General features: G+C 36.6%; 1 protein-coding gene across 4 annotated transcripts in view; it reads left to right on the forward strand.

Moving 5' to 3' along the window:
- Window positions 1–16,631, forward strand: part of PKIA (cAMP-dependent protein kinase inhibitor alpha) — a 100,443-nt gene extending 83,812 nt beyond the window's left edge. For 3 of the 4 annotated variants that reach the window (XR_003514474.1, XR_003514473.1, XM_027561238.1), the window contains 2 exons: window positions 9,203–9,380; window positions 13,142–16,631. Coding sequence is in view for 2 of the 4 variants with exons in the window: in XM_027561238.1 (XP_027417039.1) it covers window positions 9,230–9,380; window positions 13,142–13,221 (231 nt within the window). In the remaining 2 variants the exon portion in view is untranslated. Of the gene's footprint in view, window positions 1–780; window positions 894–9,202; window positions 9,381–13,141 lie in introns of those variants that run through there. The other variant, XM_027561237.1, reaches the window with a different exon arrangement.
- The last annotated feature ends 1,735 nt before the right edge of the window (window positions 16,632–18,366 follow it).

An 18,366-nucleotide genomic window follows, 5' to 3' on the forward strand; every position in this document is an offset into this window, starting at 1 on the left:
GCATATTGATATGGTTTTTAGATTCCCCATTTCAAAATTTAAATATCGACAATTATCCGAAAAAGCTATTAAAGTTCTCCTCACTTTTCCAACTAAGAAATCTGTGTGATGCCAGATTTTCTTCATATACTTCAACTAAAACAACATATTGAGACAGATTGAATGCAGAACCAGATATGAGAAACCAGATGTCTTTTATTAAGCCAGACATTTGCGAAACTAAGCCAGAGAATTTCAAAATGTAAAATAATGCCATTCTTTTCACTTTTTTTCTGGCTTTGGAAAATATATTTTATTTCACTAAAAATATATTATTTGTGGAAACATGTAATGGGCTTGTTATTTATATTTTAAGTCAATTAATAAATATTTAAAATTTTCAGTCTTAATTTCTCATATAGTAAATATTGATAGATGTAACCATATATACAAAATCTCATTGGCAGTCTCAATAATTTTTGAGAATATAATGGATATCTGAGGCCAAAATGTTTCAGAAACACTAATGTATAGCCCAAGCCCTAAGCACATAGTAAACTACTCAAGGACTTTTAACAATTTTAACATTATTTTATAAAGTAACAATTGGGAAGTCATGGAATTGCATTTATAAATGATAAATAGGAAGTATTTTCCTTCTGTTTTAAAAGCAATCATACCATTTATATTAGAAGACTTCAATGCCTGTGATGACATTCTCTCCATTCTTTCTTCCAAGTCTGTGAGTCTCATTTCATGTGTCCCCATTTACAGGAGTAAAATTAGCATGTTATCCAGTCACCATTTGGCTCATGACTCAATGTCACTATAAAAATCATTTAAGCAGCTTCATAGACCCAACTTCTCTTAGGATACATCTGTGTGGACGCTTTAATTTGTTTAATATAGGAGACGTAAGTACAATCTATTTAAATCTATAAATTCCAGTAGGGTGAAATCTTCTGGTTTATTCTCTCAATTTGTGTAAATGATATTTAAAAGGATAAAGGGCATGAATAAGGGAAAGTCCAATGTGAATAATCTCACTTTAGAAATCCATTAGACAAAATAAAATTTAGAATACCAATATACTGTTTGCTTTGTTAAAAAGGGAGAGTGAGACTTTTTTAAGAAAACAAGATTATTTTTTAGTCATGAGTTTTGATTGAATTTTTAGATATCAATATTTAGAGACATGCTTTAAAATTTAATCTAATTTTAAACAGTACAATACTTAAATAATAAAATGTCTTTTCCTTTCTCTAATCAGACTTTGGATATTAGTATAAATATCTCTTGTGTATAACTAGAAAAAAGCATATTATATTTTTATAGATATTAAATAAAAGAATATTATCTTTTCTAGACATGACAAAAATACTACAATTTTGTCATGTCTAGAAAATTCTAATTATAGCAACATAAACAGGAAGGTCTAATGAAGAATCAAGGCCCACCTTTGGTAAATTTTCCAAATTTTTTTCCAAGTTTATTTTATATAAGGCCAGAATATGTGCTCATTGCTACTCTGTTAAACTTCTACCAGCAGCAGACACTTATTAAATATTTTTTGTTGTCATTTTTGGGTGAATATCTGTCAGACAAAACATTTGGCAACAGTTTCCCCAGAATGTCTAAGCAAGCAAGAAGTCATTATACAGTGATTATAATGCTGTAAAAGTTATTTCCAGTCTCTGGTAGTCATTTCAATAAATTTAAGAGCTGTGTCTAAATGTTTAGTTGGATGTGGAAAGATAGCTGCTATGCATGTAAAAATTACTGTTTTGAGCACCTAATGGAAACTCACTAAGGAAGTGTAATCATGGAGAGAGGAAAAAAAAGATCTAGTTTCTAGCATCTATATAGCTTATTTCAAAATGTAATTACATTCTTCCTTCATGTATTTACATACGCATTATTTGTCAGCTGTTGTTTTTTTAGTGAAAAATAAGTTTATTGTCTAGAGTAAGAAAATGTAAGAAGAGTGGTATACTACTTTACAATAATAACTATTATATTAATGATTATAATGGGTGCCATAATTGAATGCCCAAGTACTTAGTTTCTGAGGTTTATAATTGGATGCACATCAGTCTAGCAAATATATTTCATAAATGCTTAAGGAGAAGAAAAGTTTACAGAAGTACTCTCTTAAAATTCTCATTATTGTCTTTACTCAATCCAATTGAGAACTAGGCATACACATTTCAAATGTGAACACAATATACATGTATCAATACATCTCTCATAACCCTGTTTCTTCTTCCATGAGCTCGTTTTTTTTAGGAGTACCATAATGAAAATTCAAATTAAGTCATTGGCTCCCCTTTTACAAGTAGAATTACCACCATCCCTAGGAATTAACATCCCCAGATATATATATCATAGCATAGTACACCTTTTAATTCATATCTTCTCATGGAAAATGTCACCACTTTTTTGTGTCTCGCTCTGATATTTCAAATCTTGTTAAATCTGTTACCAGAAATGTGAATTAGAAGTAAACTCCTACATACATGAGTATTACTATGACAGTCTATATTTAAATCCCATGGATGGAGGAGCCTGGTAGGGTGCATCATGGGGTCGCTAAGAGTCGGACACGACTGAGCGACTTCAATTTCACTTTCACTTTCATGCTTTGGAGAAGTAAATGGCAACCCACTCCAGTATTCTTGCTTGGAGAATCCCAGGGACGGGGGAGCCTGGTGGGCTGCCATCTATGGGGTCGCACAGAGTCGGACACGACTGAAGCGACTTAGCAGCAGCAGCATATTTGAAAAAATGATAATGACAAAAAACAAGGAACTTTATTGCAGAATACAATACTTTTTATGCAAAACTCACAGACCTAGGTTTAAGCCATAGTTCTGTGCTCCATTTAGCAGTCACTTAACATCCCTGAAACTTACTTTGATCAATTAAAAAAAAGATTTTTTGCCTGTTTCATAGCACTGTTATTAGATGAGAAATAATAGCGGTTGTGCTACTTTTAAAGCCTATGTTTTAAAAAGTCATAAGGAGACTCAGAATGAAAGACAATAACAATGGATGTGAGATTAACTTATTCCTGTAACTCTTTTTATCAGATATATTTTCTGGATATAAGAAGATCAATGACTGATTCTTAATTTCCACAGCATGTGTCCTTATTTCAAAACACGACCATAGAAAGATATCTGTAAAGATATCCAATTATACATCTTTAAAGTAACATAGAAACTAAGTACTATGTTTGTTAATGGTGGTTAAGTAAGTAATGAAAATATTGTTATATTTAATGGTACTGAATTACTTCAAGGTCAAAAACTATCCAAATTCGTAGCTTACCCATAGACAAGCAACCTTGTAGAACAGAAAGAGTGGACTGGGAATTTGCAGACCTTCATTCCAAACAATTAATTATGTGAAAATTGGCAGATAACTTGAACTCTCTGGTCTTCAGATTTTTCATCTATAAAACTTTCCAGAGTTTTAGAATTTGGTAATTTAGTGTAGGGCTTCCCTGGTAGCTCAGACAGTAAAGAATCTGCCTGCAGTGCAGAAGACCTAGGTTCCATCAGGAGTAGGGATGTGCTCTGTGGCTACTGATGAAAGGTTATCAATATATTTCTTCTTCATTATTCGTTCTTTTCAACATACTTTTATTCAGCACTTATAATGTGCTAACGGCTCTACTAGGAATACTTTGCAGTTAAAATATTAACAAAATGCAGTTCCTGTCGTGTCAGAACTTGTGATATGTCTAGAAGGTGAATCAACCATAATGCTAGTTAGAATTTTAGTGCTCTTCAGTTCAGTTCAGTCGTTCAGTCGTGTCTGACTCTTTGCGACCCCATGAATCGCAGCACACCAGGCCTCCCTGTCCATCACCAACTCCCAGAGTTCACTCAGACTCACGTCCATTGAGTCGGTGAGGCCATCCAGTCATCTCATCCTCTGTCGTCCCCTTCTCCTCCTGCCCCCAATCCTTCCCAACATCAGAGTCTTTTCCAATGAGTCAACTCTTCGCATGAGGTGGCCAAAGTACTGGAGTTTCAGCTTTAGCATCATTCCTTCCAAAGAAATCCCAGGGCTGATCTCCTTCAGAATGGACTGGTTGGATCTCCTTGCAGTCCAAGAGACTCTCAAGAGTCTTCTCCAACACCACAGTTCAAAAGCATCAATTCTTTGGCGCTCAGCTTTCTTCACAGTCCAACTCTCACATCCATACATGACCACTGGAAAAACCATAGCCTTGACTAGACGGACCTTTTTTGGCAAAGTAACATCTCTACTTTTCAGTATGCTGTCTAGGTTGGTCATAACTTTCCTTCCAAGGAGTAAGCATCTTTTAATTTCATGGCTCTTAAACAGGCACAAATCAGGGCCCATGGGAATACTAACTGATGAGATAGGGGAAAGAAAACAAAGAGAAGATGGGATTTGGCTGAATTTTGATGGCTAAATCCATTTCAATAGGCAAGTTTGGGGATTTCCCTGGTGGTCCAGTGGTTAAGATTATGCTCCCAATGCAGGGGGCATGGGTTCAATTCCTGGTCAGGATGATTAAGACCATGCATGCTGCCCTCTCCCCCACCCCAAAAAACAAGCAGACTAACAGACTTGAACAAATGCACCATCAGAGAAGATCTGGGAAGATAAATGTATTATTCTGTAACATACAAAGTGTGAGAGTGAGTGGTTAAAGTTAATGCACCAGAAGTGGGTTCTTCCCAGGTTATGGGAAAACTCAGCACTAATCCTGGTGAGAGTTTTTCTTATGTTTTACAGAGAATAATTATAAGTGACATCAAATAAAAACCAACATGACTTGGCAAATGATTAGACATGGATATTAAGTAAAGAAATAACTAAAAAATTGGGGTAGCAAAAAGTCAGACATGACTGAGCAACTAAGCACAGCATAGCACATGGTCAACATGGGGTATTAATGAAGCAGATTTTCTCTATTTGTGTGTTTTATTATTGTCTAACTTTTTCTTATTGAATTTGAAATGTTTGCAAAACCAAGTGGAAGTCCCTATTCAGCAGCCAGTTCCTCATGTGTGTGAGGAGCTTGGGAGAACATTCTATATAGAAGATGCATACTTTTTTTTTTTTTAAGATGCATACTTTTGTATTATCCATAGTGAGAAATTAGAAGCATTGAAATTAGATGAGTTATTCAAGTCAGTAAGTAAACAAGGTCAATGACTGATTCTAAATCTCCACAAAATGTGCCCTTATTTCTAAAGATGACCCTAGAAAGGGAAATCTGTAAAGAATACAAAAGTCAAATGGGATGGAACCAGGACAGTATGAAAGCTAAGTAAGTGACAGCTGTTGTTTTTTTCTTTTTTAATCAGTACTTTTCCACCATGTGCCAAACACTGTGTTAGGCTCTTGAGATACATAATCCAAGTAAATTTTCATGATCATCATGGGAACTAAGTATATTATCATATCTATAAATAAAGAACTGAGTACAGAGGGATTAGACATGACATAACAAGTAAATGGAAACTCTAGACTCAAATACAGATACATCTGATTCCTATTTTGCCCCTATACCTTTTAATTTGTGCTAGGGGAGAGTTTTGAGGAGAATGTAACTAGCAGTATCATGTCACAGAGAGCTCAAACAGGATGGACCCTCACAAGAACCTTGAAGCAGTTATTTAATGTTAATACAGATCATTTAGTGATCTGTAAGAAAGTAGTCTCTGTAAAAAAAAAAATAATAATAATAATCCTATACAAAGGCCAGTGGAACAGAAAAATTCTAAAGGTTGGGTCAAGAAAAATGAGAAAATAAAAGTAGCCGAACCCTTCTGATAAGTTTGATGAAGGAAAGAGAAGGTAGTGCAGAGATGTATGAAGGTTGAGGAAAGGGTATTGAGTTGAATGGTTGGTTCAGTTTTTTAAGTAAGGTAACACTTGAACATGCTTATAAACTCAAAGAAGAAATCCAGAGGAGAAAAAAGACACAAATTACCGAGGGTGGGGGTGTAGGGGATGGATTCAGCAAGGTCCTATTGGAGGTAATAAGAAATAGAAACAATTTGTCATTGTTGTTCAGTCGCTAAGTCGTGTCTGCCTCTGTGACTCCATGGACCGTAGCACTCCAGGTTCCTCTGTCCTCCACTGTCTCCTGGAGTTTACTCAAATTCATGAGCCTCGAGTCAGTGATGCCATCCAGCCATGTCATGCTCTGTTGCCCTCCTCTCCTGTCTTCAATCTTTCCCAGCATCAGGGTCTTTTCCAATGAGTCAGTTTTTCACATCAGGTGGCCAAAGTATTGGAGCTTTAGCTTCAGAATCAGTCCTTCCAATGACTATTCAGGTTTGATTTCCTTTAGGATTGACTTGTTTTGTCTCCCTGAAGTTCAAGGGACTCTCAAGAGTTCTCCAGCATCACCATTTGAAAGTATCCATTCTTTAGTGCTCAACTTGTTTATGTTCCAACTTTTACATCTGTACATGACTACCAGAAAAACCATAGCTTGACTATACAGATCTTTGTCAGCAAAGTGATGTCTCTCCTTTTTGATATGCTGTCTAGGTTTGTCATAGCTTTCCTTCCAAGGAGCAAACATCTTTTACTTTCATAGAACCAGTTGCTGCTAAGTCACTTTAGTCGTGTCCGACTCTGTGTGACCCCATAGACGGCAGCCCACCAGGTTCCCCCGTCCCTGGGATTCTCCAGGCAAGAACACTGGAGTGGGTTGCCATTTCCTTCTCCAAAGCATGGAAGTGAAAAGTGAAAGTGAAGTTGCTCAGGTGTGTCCGACTTAGACCCCATGGACTGCAGCTTACCAGGCTCCTCCATCCATGGGGTTTTCCAGGCAAGAGTACTGGAGTGGGGTGCCATTGCCTTCTCCTCATAGAATCAGTAGCATGCCTTAAAAAAGAAAGCAGCTAGTTTATCTAGAAAAAAAAAATAGTGATTTGCAGAGAAGTATATTTGAGATAGGAAAAAAATTAAGAGAACTTGTAACAGATATTCTAATCTTTTCCAAGAAGAAAGATTCAGAGTCATCTCTTAAGGCAGGTAGTATCTGGTTGTGTGGAGTAGAAAGGGTTTGAAATGCTTCCCACAGAGAGCAGCATAGTGAAGAGTCAACCACAGTGAAACAAAAGAATTTCTGCACAACTCATATACAAATAATTGAGTAAAAAATGTTTAGTTGAGCCAATTGGCACAATTTTGTGGCTTTTTCTGGTAACACTCAGTCATCAAGTAATGAGATCAAGGAAAGTGCACCGTGCTGTTTTCCGGGTGATGTTTAGGAACGTCAGGGTGACAGTAGAGCAAAGGCAGTTCTTGATGCTAATAAGACACTGCATGAAGTGGCGGGCAGTTGATCCACACTGCGCTTTCATTGAGAGTAAGGGGAAAAGAAAAAAAAAAACATGGTAATGGTCACAGAAGGGAATTCCAAATTCAAGATTCTATAAATGATAGAGTTTTGAATGATCATTTTTTTTTAAATTCTCACTTCAAGTGTCACTAATGATTATGTCATCCAGCTGTCCTGCTTTACTTATTAGAAAATGGAAGGCCAGAAGGTCAAGTGATTTTTTTTTTTTTACTATCAGTCCATGACCCAATGGCAAAGCCAGGACTAAACCTAGGATCTTCTGAGAAGCATTTGGAGATTTTATTAAATCTCCATTAAATCACATTGGCATAAAGAAGAATGGTAAATATAGTCAAGTGATTGGAAACCAATGTTATCCATAATATAGTCACAGTAAAATGTGCAGTATTCATATATTGCCTATTTCAAAGCTTGCATTATGCTCTTCCCTTTTTCCTCTTTCAGCTTGCTCTTACAGGAGAGATTTCCCCAGATTAAATTAATAGCTCTCTAGTTACACACCGGAAGAAGAACTAAGTCTTAAGGAAGGTGCTTGACTACCATCCCGAACTGCACTGTAAATGGCATCTATTTATTTCAAAGTGACATTTATTTATTTCAGCATGTCCATGATGGGTTCCACAATTTTAGCTTCTTCTGCATTTCATATATTTTGAAAAATTTCCTTTCTCTTGATTATTGGTTATGCATTTTTAAACTGTCATCAAATGTACTTTGAATCTCTAGGAGTAGGAGAGAAATCGTGTTATTTTAAAATTCTGTTTAAACAAAATCAATCCAACAGAAATTCATTATTCATATCTTAATATTCATCTGCCATTGACCTTCAGGAAAAGATATGGGTTTTTAACATAGAAAATGAACTTAAAGACTTAACATTGGTGATCTTTTGTAATTACATGTATCTCATATTCTACTTTGAAAATATTCCTTCATTAAATATTTAAGTATGTGTGTTACCATGTCTGTTTGGGAAAACTCACTTTCATTGACTCCTTTTTAAATTTGAAGGTTTTGTTTCAAAGATTCGATCAAGAAAGATTATTCTTCTTCTCAAGGAACGGCTTACCAAGGGGGCAACGAGGGAGCTATCCTCCTGTACTGAGTGGGAGAAGTATTTGATCATTGGTGTAGTTTAGCATTGCTGGTGCCTGGTGATAATAAAAAGCAAACTGGATTTTGGCCAGTCTTGTTATTGCTCTTAGATTCTCTGCAAGCAACACCCTTGCTTACTACTTACCTCTAGGATGGAACCCTTCCCTTCCACTCCCACCACCTTAGTATGCTACTGATCTCAAGTTCTCCTCTCTGGGGCTGAAGACTGACTAAAATGATGTTAGAGAAGGAGAATTTTATGATCTAAACCAGGTGTCCACAAACTGTGTGCTCAGTTGCTCAGTGTATCCAACTGTTTGTGACCCCATGGACTGTAGCACACCAAGTTCCACTTTCCATGGGATTTTCCAGGCAAGAATACTGGAGTGGGTTGCTGTTTCCTACTCCAGCGGCACAAACTATGGCATGCAGGCCAAATCTGGCCGTATGCCTATTTATATAAATACAGTTTGTTTATTACTTTTATTTAATGTATTCTTTCTGGCTGCTTTTGCATTACAACTACAGAGTTGAGTAGTTGGATAAAGACTATGTACTCTCCACACCTAGAATAGTTACTATCAGGCTCTTCACAGAAAACGTTCCCTGACTATCAGTAACCAAAGTATTACTTGATTTGTAGACATGTAAGCAAGACAGTTATTTCACATTCATATTATAGGCCAATAATTTAACAAGTGTTTTTATTAAGTGTTTACCATTGTCCACCATTACATTTACCTATCAATTTTTCTCTTTTTGTAGCCCCTGCTATGTGGATATTTGTTAGCAATGACTGATGTGGAAACTACATATGCAGATTTTATTGCTTCAGGAAGAACGGGTAGAAGAAATGCAATACATGATATCCTGGTTTCCTCTGCAAGTGGCAACAGCAATGAATTAGCCTTGAAATTAGCAGGTCTTGATATCAACAAGACAGGTGAGTTGTTTGACGTCTGTGAAAATGGAGTGATTTGCAGCATTTCACTAAGCAGGATTAAGGCATGAAAAAAAAACACCTTTGGAAGTAACCTAATAGAGTCATAAACAGTTTTATATATAAGGTAAGGTAAGAGGCAGGTACTAATCTCTTAATCACGCCCACTCTGCTATACAGTTTCTTACACAGATGCAGAGGCCTTAATCTGATTTTACTAATGCAATCAATGAAACACATGAGTTTTTAAAAAAATCCTCATCTCTATAAAAGCTCTTAAATATCTTATGAAGAACATTTAACAAAGCTGGAGCTAGGACAATACTGGCCACCTCTAACATTTAACAACATAGATGTTTAACAAGATTCACAGGTGAGTCTGACAGACCTCAATTTCAAGAACCATTTCAAAATAAAAGGGTCTCCAGGACCATTTTTGTTGAGAATGGAAGTAAAATAGTTGGTTACATAAACAAGTTTTAGGTAAGAAGTTCTTTTAGTTTTCCTTGAATCATAGACTGAGTTTGAAAAGCTGTCATATTATCGGGCCCCAAAGTCCTACCCACCAAATCTAACTTTACCAATGAAAAAGTAAAACAAGTTTGACATGTCAAAATACTTTTGAATCCCCTGATAGTTCTTCCATCCATAGCTTTTGCAAGTATCAACGCTGAATGTATTTCTCTGAAAAAAAAAAAATGTGCAAAAAATCTTTTAAAGTAAAATGCAGTTCATGATTAGGGAACCACTGATCAATTTCTGACTCATGATAACAACTTGATATTGTTGTTGTAACCTCTATGCTATTAGAATTTTTATGCAAAGCCTTCCAGTTATAGTATTGGAAAACTGAGTCAGAATATACACATATGAATGAAATAGCTCGGCAATATTATCTTAAAATGCTTAGGGACAGAACTTTATTCAGTGATTACAGGTCAGCAAGTTATACCTTGGTCTTTTCAAATTCAGGTTGAAAATAAAACCATAACAATCACTTCTATGGAGCACACAGACTGAAGTATATTTTAGTTTTCATTGTTTCTCTATCTTTACTACTGGGAGTTAATTTTTAAAAGTAACTGCTAACTCTGAGAAAGCCTGTAAGGAATCATTCCAATTTGGTGGCATAAAGAAGTAGATATATTTTTTCCATCAATCTTTGAGAATTTGTTAATCTTTTTCATTAAATTTGTATTCTATATAAATATTCTATTTTAAATAATCTACATTAATTTAGCCACTCTTAACATGAGGATATTTTTATTCATAGTGTAGTTTAATTTATTTTTGTTGTTGTTTTCACTGAAATTAAGACCCATTAGCCACAAGACCTTTCTTATACCAGAGATTATAGTCTCAATATACATTATGTTAAAATTTAAATAAATCGAAATTTTATATACATAAATACATTTGTATTTGATGTTAATATACTATAATTGAATATTAATAATTTAAAATAACTCAGAAATCTTTATGCTTCCAGATGTTAAAATATTTCTACATGTTAACTGCAATTCAGTGGGCTCTGAAAGAATTTTGTTTCTCTTAAAAATCACAAAGTCCAGATTAAGGCAAAGTATAAATAGCACTGACTTTGTTATTCTAAATACAAAGACCTAAAAATAACAACTATGACCAAAAGTCTAAAATATTTAAAAAATGACAATTGTACGGTGACAAATTAAATAACACTAGCTGAGAATAGTATGGGACTTCCTCTGTAGTTCCTGAATATTTCGGCTTCTTTTTAAGTTTGTGTTCAACAATATTATTGTCTCATGTTTATCTTGATTTGTTAACAAGCATCTATTTAGCCACAGCTCTGTGTCTGCAGCATTATGCTGAGCCCTGAGAAGTGTCCCTGGATACCCAGAAAGCCCCAAGCCCCATGGAGTCAAGATCCTCCTCTTGTATTTATGCAGTCACTTTCATCTTTAATATTCTACTGTCTTGCATCCTCCCTAATATGACTTCTTTCTTTTGGTTGCCAAGAGCTTCTCCTGTTTATCAAGTTCTTATTTCATATGATAATCTACACATCTCAGGTTCGGCTATCTGCATACCTTGGGGGCTTCCTCATTGCTCTAATAATGAAAATAGTACATGAACATTCTATATAATGTGTCATATTTTTGAAACTCCTTTAGAACAGAATATGATTTTTATGTGGAAAAACTGCTTTAAATTTCCCTAAAGTATGGTGTGGGCTTCCCTGGTGCCTCAGACAGTAGAGAGAAGCCACCTGCAATTCAGAAGACTGGGTTCCATCCCTGGGTCAGAAGATCCCTTGGAGAAGGGAATGGTTACCCACTCCAGTATTCTTGTCCAGAGAATGCCATGAATAGAGGAGCATGGCGGGCTAATGAGGTTGCAAAGAGTCGTACACGACTGAGTGACTAGGCACAGCACAAAGTATGGTGTATGGTGAGGTGTCTTATATGTACTTGTTAAGCATAAAGGAGAAATTGCCCTCAATGTTTCCAGCTAAATAATGGACAGCCTACTTACCTCTATGAATTTGAGTTAGGCTAATAAATTCTTAGTAAAAATTTGCAAGACCTCCAAATATTTTGTCTGCTAAGCCATGGTTACTTAGTAAACACGTGTAAATATTTAAATCTTTGAATCAAGAATTGCCTGCAGCTTGCACCCATTAAGGTAACCCAATATGAGGAGAAAGCATTTTTTCATTTTGGTGTTTAGATTGTTGCTAAGGGTGCAATTATGAAGGTGGTTTTATTGGATTTGTACATAAGTTCCATCAGGGCAGGCCAGAGGCCATCATAACTATGCAACTAGGGGGTAACCACCTGACATGATGTCCTTCCACTGTTGTTTTTAATTTAAATTAATTAAACCTCTGAAAAGTCAGCTAGGTTATCATCATGTGTTCAAAATAATATAAAACACAATTTTAAAATATTTCTTAAAATAAGACAGTCAAGCATCAAAAGGTAAGCTTGTTCCCCACTTCTTATTTCTGCCTAAAGACACATTTGATTTCTGTAACCAGCGAAATTACAAGTGCCATGCCATGACCTCGCCATGAGATTTCCCAGCTATTTATCAAAAGCATAGAGCATCACTAATCACTTTAAAAACTCAGTTATTTTTTGCCTTTTTGAGCCACGCTCTCCCAGAACCAGAATTAGTCTGCCCTTGAAACATTTAGGGGTTCTGAGGTGGCGCTAGTGGTAAAGAACTTGCCTGCTAATCCAGGAGACCTAAGAGAAATGGGTTCAATCCCTGGGTTGGGAAGATCCCCTGGAGGAGGGTATGGCAACCCACTCCGGTATTCTTGCCTGGAGAATCCATGGACAGAGGAGGATTGTGGACTACAGTCCATGGGATCGCAGTTGGACATGACTGAAGCGGCTTAGCACTGGCACTGAAAACATTTAAGCTGTTTTCTTTCTTTTTAATATTTATTTATTTATTTGTATATTTTGGCTGTGCCAGGTCTTAATTGAGGCATGTGGGATCTTTAGTTGCCACATGCCCAGGGATTGGACCAGGAATTGAACCCGAGCCCCCTGCATTGGGAGCACGGAGTCTTAGCCACTGAGCCACCAGTGGCTAAGTCCTATGGGAAGTCATAAGCCGTTTTCTTAATGGGGCGTTGATTACTAAGAAAATGTACTTTGTATGAGGATTTCAGAATAGAGGATTTCTAAAATTTCCAAAAAGGTATGTTGAGAGTCAGTAAATAAAAGCAGTCATTTTTATTTTGCCTTTATCCTTGTTTATGTCTCTAACAGAAGGGGAAGAAGATGCACAGCGAAATTCAACAGAACAAAGTGGGGAAGCCCAGGGAGAAGCAGCAAAATCTGAAAGTTAACACTCCACTTTGACCTTCTTCAACACCTGACGATGTCTCCAATCTCCAGGCCTGGCTGGAATGCATTTATGTCCAAGAGTGAAAAGGGGAAGAAGAAAATGGCTGTACTGCTTTGCAGGAACCTGCTTGTTCTGTTAAAAGTGGGGGCAGAGGCTGTGGCTGCAGACAGACTTTTCTCTACCTCTGGCATTAGCAATGGTTGAAATCATGTGGCTTGTGTTTGGATGTCATTTTTGTATGGATCCTTTCACCTGACCATATGATGAAATGCTTGTAGAGAGTAGCAGTGATCTAGATGATGATTCTTCCTGTAGCATCTGGCCCCTCACAATGTCAGAGGATTTAATTGTGTCTAATAGCAAAGGGTTGGTTGAACCCCAGAGTTTAAATATCTCTGGCCTGAGTATTCACCCAGTAAAAGAACCATCCAGAAAGTACTGTTTTTAGCATTATGTATCTGTGTGTTCCTGCTTTGTTATTTACACTGTTTTGTATTGTACAATATAGATGCTCAGCACTGCCCCCCTTCTCCGATTGCTTATGAAAAACAAAAATGATGCACATTACTGTGAATTTTTATACCACTCATTTTTTAAAGGGCTGCCTAAAAATTCTGCTCCATAGCGTGGTGGTGTACACAAGATAGGACACACTTTTTTTTAAAACAATCTGTCCCCTCAATTCACTGCTGATGAATTAAGTCTAACAGATTCATCAGGACTCCTTTGCTTATTATACAGCATTTGAAAATATCCATTAATGTGAATATTACCTGAATTCAGTCTGTTTGGTGTCTGCACAGACCAGAGTTCAGTCTGCAAATTTTGTCTTATTCCCAAATGGAGAACTTTTTCTGACTAATATTTTTATTTCAAATTGTGAGAATTTTTGAGAACTGGGGATATGGGAACGAGAATAGAAAATAATACTAAGCACTGGAAATATTTTCTTCTCTGGAATCAAATTTCTTACAGTGCTGTATGATACTACTAACATTTGGAGGACAGCTTATCTCCATGGAGCTGAAAAACATGGAGAAAATGACCTTGCAATCATGTGGACACCAATCACAAAAGTAAAGCCCTTGTGTTGTATTTTTCATGTCTTTTTTCAGCCCTATCAGATCCAAATGTTATTATGCACTTTTTAATGTTTGTAAACTTTTACTAATAATTAGTGTGAATTGCATTCTGATACAATAATAATCATCATTAGAAGCTGACAAAATCCTTATTAATACTGTTGATGGCCTCTGCTGTGTTTTGACATCGTGTTTCTTAAATGGAAAGTTTCTATGAGCTGTGTAATCCCTCTGGTCAGTATTATGCAATCATTTCTCAGTGGTAATAAATAAGGCACCAGTGATATGCCAATGGCTCATGAATTACTGGACACATAGCAGGCAAAAGGAAGACCTTTACAATAAAGACCCACTTAACTGTCCTCAAGGTCTTAGATACCATTCCATATGAAATAGTTTAAGCAGCTTTTCAATGGGTAATCTACCTGGATACACCAGGAACTCAGCCCTCCTTTGTAGTTACATGAAGGATGCAAGGTAAGTTTGCCCTCATCTCTCTCTACAGTACTTTCTGAATGAGTGGGATAGGGACATGGATATCACTTGGTCCTCAAGCATATAGTAAAAAAAAATTAACAGTGTAAGTCTTTGAGAAAATAGGAAAGATTAAATTTTAGAGTACTTCCTTCTGCTTAACCCAATAGGATCCAAAATATCCAGTTAATATTCAAGCACATCCACCTATTTTACACTCACAAGTGGAAAAAGAAGCTCCTGAAGCTATTGTAGACAATTTCTGGTAGTCCATTTAACACATTCAACCCATACAATCACTTTTACAGTATCCTTATTTATTATACTCATAGATTTTTTGTGAATGTAGGTAAAGTTCTCTCCATCCTTAAAATTGTGGAATTCCAAAATTGATTTCATGTGATTTTGTAGAGTTTAGGACTAGTGCTGAGTATATGTGGAGGATTTCTATTCCTGTGTGATATATTATTATTAATGCATGTGGTATCATGCTTGTCTTTGAATATCTATAGTTGCTAAATTGTGAAGTCATATGGAGCTTTTGAATTATTTTTGACCTCTTACTGCTACTTTGTATGCTATATTCAAACCCAGAAAAAAACCCCTATATTCCCAAGCCATAAAATTACCAAAAGATTCACATCCTAAAACGTTGCTCAGCAAAAGTTCATATGATCTTCCAAGTTTTACCATAATATCTTTTACTTGAAAGTCAATAATATACATGGAATTGATACTTTAAGGAAAGAATAGGGAAAGAAGGAAAGAGTAGAAAACTAAGACATTGATCTGATAATACACATTGAATGCCTGTTAACCAACTGATTTTATGCTATTCACTTCACAGCACATATTCTCCCATTTAATCCTCAAACAATTCAGTTAAAGAGGTACTATTATTCCATTTCACAAATCAGGAAATTAAGATTGAATAAGGTATAAGTTTTACAAGCTTAAAAAGCTAATAAATGATGAAATAAAAATTGAATCTGTGTTTAACTCCTGAGAGTTTTCTACTACACATGCCATAAATCTGAAGCCAGTTACAGAGCATATTTATCTGGAAGGGAACTTTTAGGGGTGGACCAGATCCATCTTCATATTTTAGAAGAGGAAATAGTCCTGAAAAGGCATTTGTTTTTCTCAAGGTTACCTAGATGAGCAATAACATAGATGTGAATAGCAATTGTATTTTTAAAAAATAATAATAAATTTAATTAAAACATTTTTTGAGTTATTCTTCCCAAAAGACATTTTTTCTGAAATAAAGTCTGCTAACTTAGCATGGTGTAGATTTTTTATGTTCCATGCTACTCATTTTGTTTAACTAGAAATGTGAAAATTTCAGGTTTTCAACTGATGTGCAACAGGTGTAAACTTTTCAAATTTACCCTTTGTCAGTTTTAAGCATCCTGTGCTGACATATTGATATCATAAATTCATAGAAATGTTTTTCAGCAGATAAGAGGCAGGAAACCTCCAATTTTTAGGTAGCACCCCTAGAGCTGTGCACAGTAAATGCTCTACACCTGTGTCTTACTCAGACACAGTGGAAATGCACTGGTTTAGAACATAAATGATATTGTTCTCTCTGGAGAAGCAATAAGAGGTAAAGAAATGTAACTGCAGGCAGTGGTTTCTGACTGAAGTCACTAGTAATAGGGTGGAAATGTCTAATCATCAAGTGAAAACAGGAAAGGAACTATGTTTATGATGTCTTAATAGGCCCTAAACTGTTCTTTAATTATGAGTGGCAGTCTCTGAAGTCATTTGTGAGCTTGTATGACTTTTGTATTTAGCGATGTTGCATGCTCACATACTTGATATTAAAAATAATACATTTTTCTGAAATGTACGCAGTCTATTAAGAGTATTTATTGAACACACATTATGTACACGATGCTCCGGAAAGTGCTGCGGGTGACAGAGGAGAAGGCCAAAGCTCAGTCATCCTATGGCGGACGTACCCAGCATTCCAGCCCCACTTTTCCTGGCCTCTACGCCAATAACGTTCACCTGCATCCCATGCTGGTAGCCCACTTCCTGGACTTCATCACCTATCAGAGACATCCCACCTCTCCAAATACTGAACTCCAACAGCACTGCTGTCTTCTTACTTGCTCACCTGCAGGACAGTGGTTTTCAATCAAAATAAACACAGATGTTTTTCAGAATCTTCTTTAAGTTTTTACAGGGCTCCCTCCTCTCTGCACACATGCAGATACATTTATGCACAAATACCTTCTTCTCCTTGGAAACATTCCCTGTGAGAGTTTCGTATCTTTTTCCTTCCCTCCCACCCCCACCTCCACACTTTAAGAACCACTTATCTAGAAGAAGTTCAAGGTTTTCTGATGAACCCACCCTGTTCACTGAAAAACTAAAATGAATCAACAAGAAGGAAGAAAGAATGCTCACAGACACATAGGGTTTTACTATATTATGGATAACAGGATAGAAGAGCAAAAAGTATAACTCTTATCTTAGTGTTGCTTTCTTTTCAAAGTATTTTTCCCACATACAGAGACCAGGGCAGGACTTAGGAGAAAACAAGCACCAAATAGCACTCAGCCTGAATTCAGGCAAAGATATAAGCCAAAGGCAGTAAAGGGTGTGTATCTTTAAGTTCTTCTTACTCAGGTCACCAGGATAAAATAACTACATAGGAATTTGGGACAAAATACTAGCAAACAATGCAACCGGTTTGTGTTAGTCTCTCGTGTCTCTTGTAAATGTTTTGCATCTGTCTAGTCCAGTACTTTTGCCTGGAAAATTCCATGGATAGAGGAGCCTGGTAGGCTGTAGTCCATGGGGTCGCTAAGAGTCAGATATGACTGAGCGACTTCGCTTTCACTTTTCACTTTCATGCATTGGAGAAGGAAATGGCAACCCACTCCAGTGTTCTTGCCTGGAGAATCCCAGGGACGGGGTAGTCTGGTGGCTGCCATCTATGGGGTCACACACAGTCGGACACGACTGAAGTGACTTAGCATAGCATAGCATAGTCCAGGATATCGGAGAAGGCAATGGCACCCCACTCCAGTACTCTTGCCTGTAAAATCCCATGGACAGAGGAGCCTGGTGGGCTGCCGTCTATGGGGTCGCACAGAGTTGGACACGACTGAAGCAACTTAGCAGCAGCAGCAGTCCAGGATATGGGGTTTTGGGGTCCTGGCCATCTCTCATTGTAAAGTTGTAATTAACAAGGATCTGACTATCACTCATTATCTTTCTAATTCGTACCACATCTACTTTCTGATCATATCAAGATAGATATTTTGTCAGCAACTCTTAGCCTGGAATCCCTGGCAATCTTTCTCTTCAATGTTTTCAATTTCCCTTGCTTTCTTGTCTTAGTCTCTCTCTCCTGTCCAATCCACCACAACCAAACCATCTCCCTTCTCTCTGCTTGTCTTCTAGATGACTGAAAAGTTTATAACAATGTTTGTTCATTGTTTGCAACCTCAGTTTAGACAGAGTGCTGCACAGCTCTTTTTTCCTGTCCCTGGGAACAGAGGAAGTTTACCATTTGCTAAGATTATTCCTTCATCTGAAGTTTTAAAACCATTTTCTTTCTTTCGACCTTAACA

Source organism: Bos indicus x Bos taurus, chromosome 14, assembly GCF_003369695.1.
Source record: "Bos indicus x Bos taurus breed Angus x Brahman F1 hybrid chromosome 14, Bos_hybrid_MaternalHap_v2.0, whole genome shotgun sequence".
In the NCBI taxonomy this organism is placed as follows: Eukaryota; Metazoa; Chordata; class Mammalia; order Artiodactyla; family Bovidae; genus Bos; species Bos indicus x Bos taurus.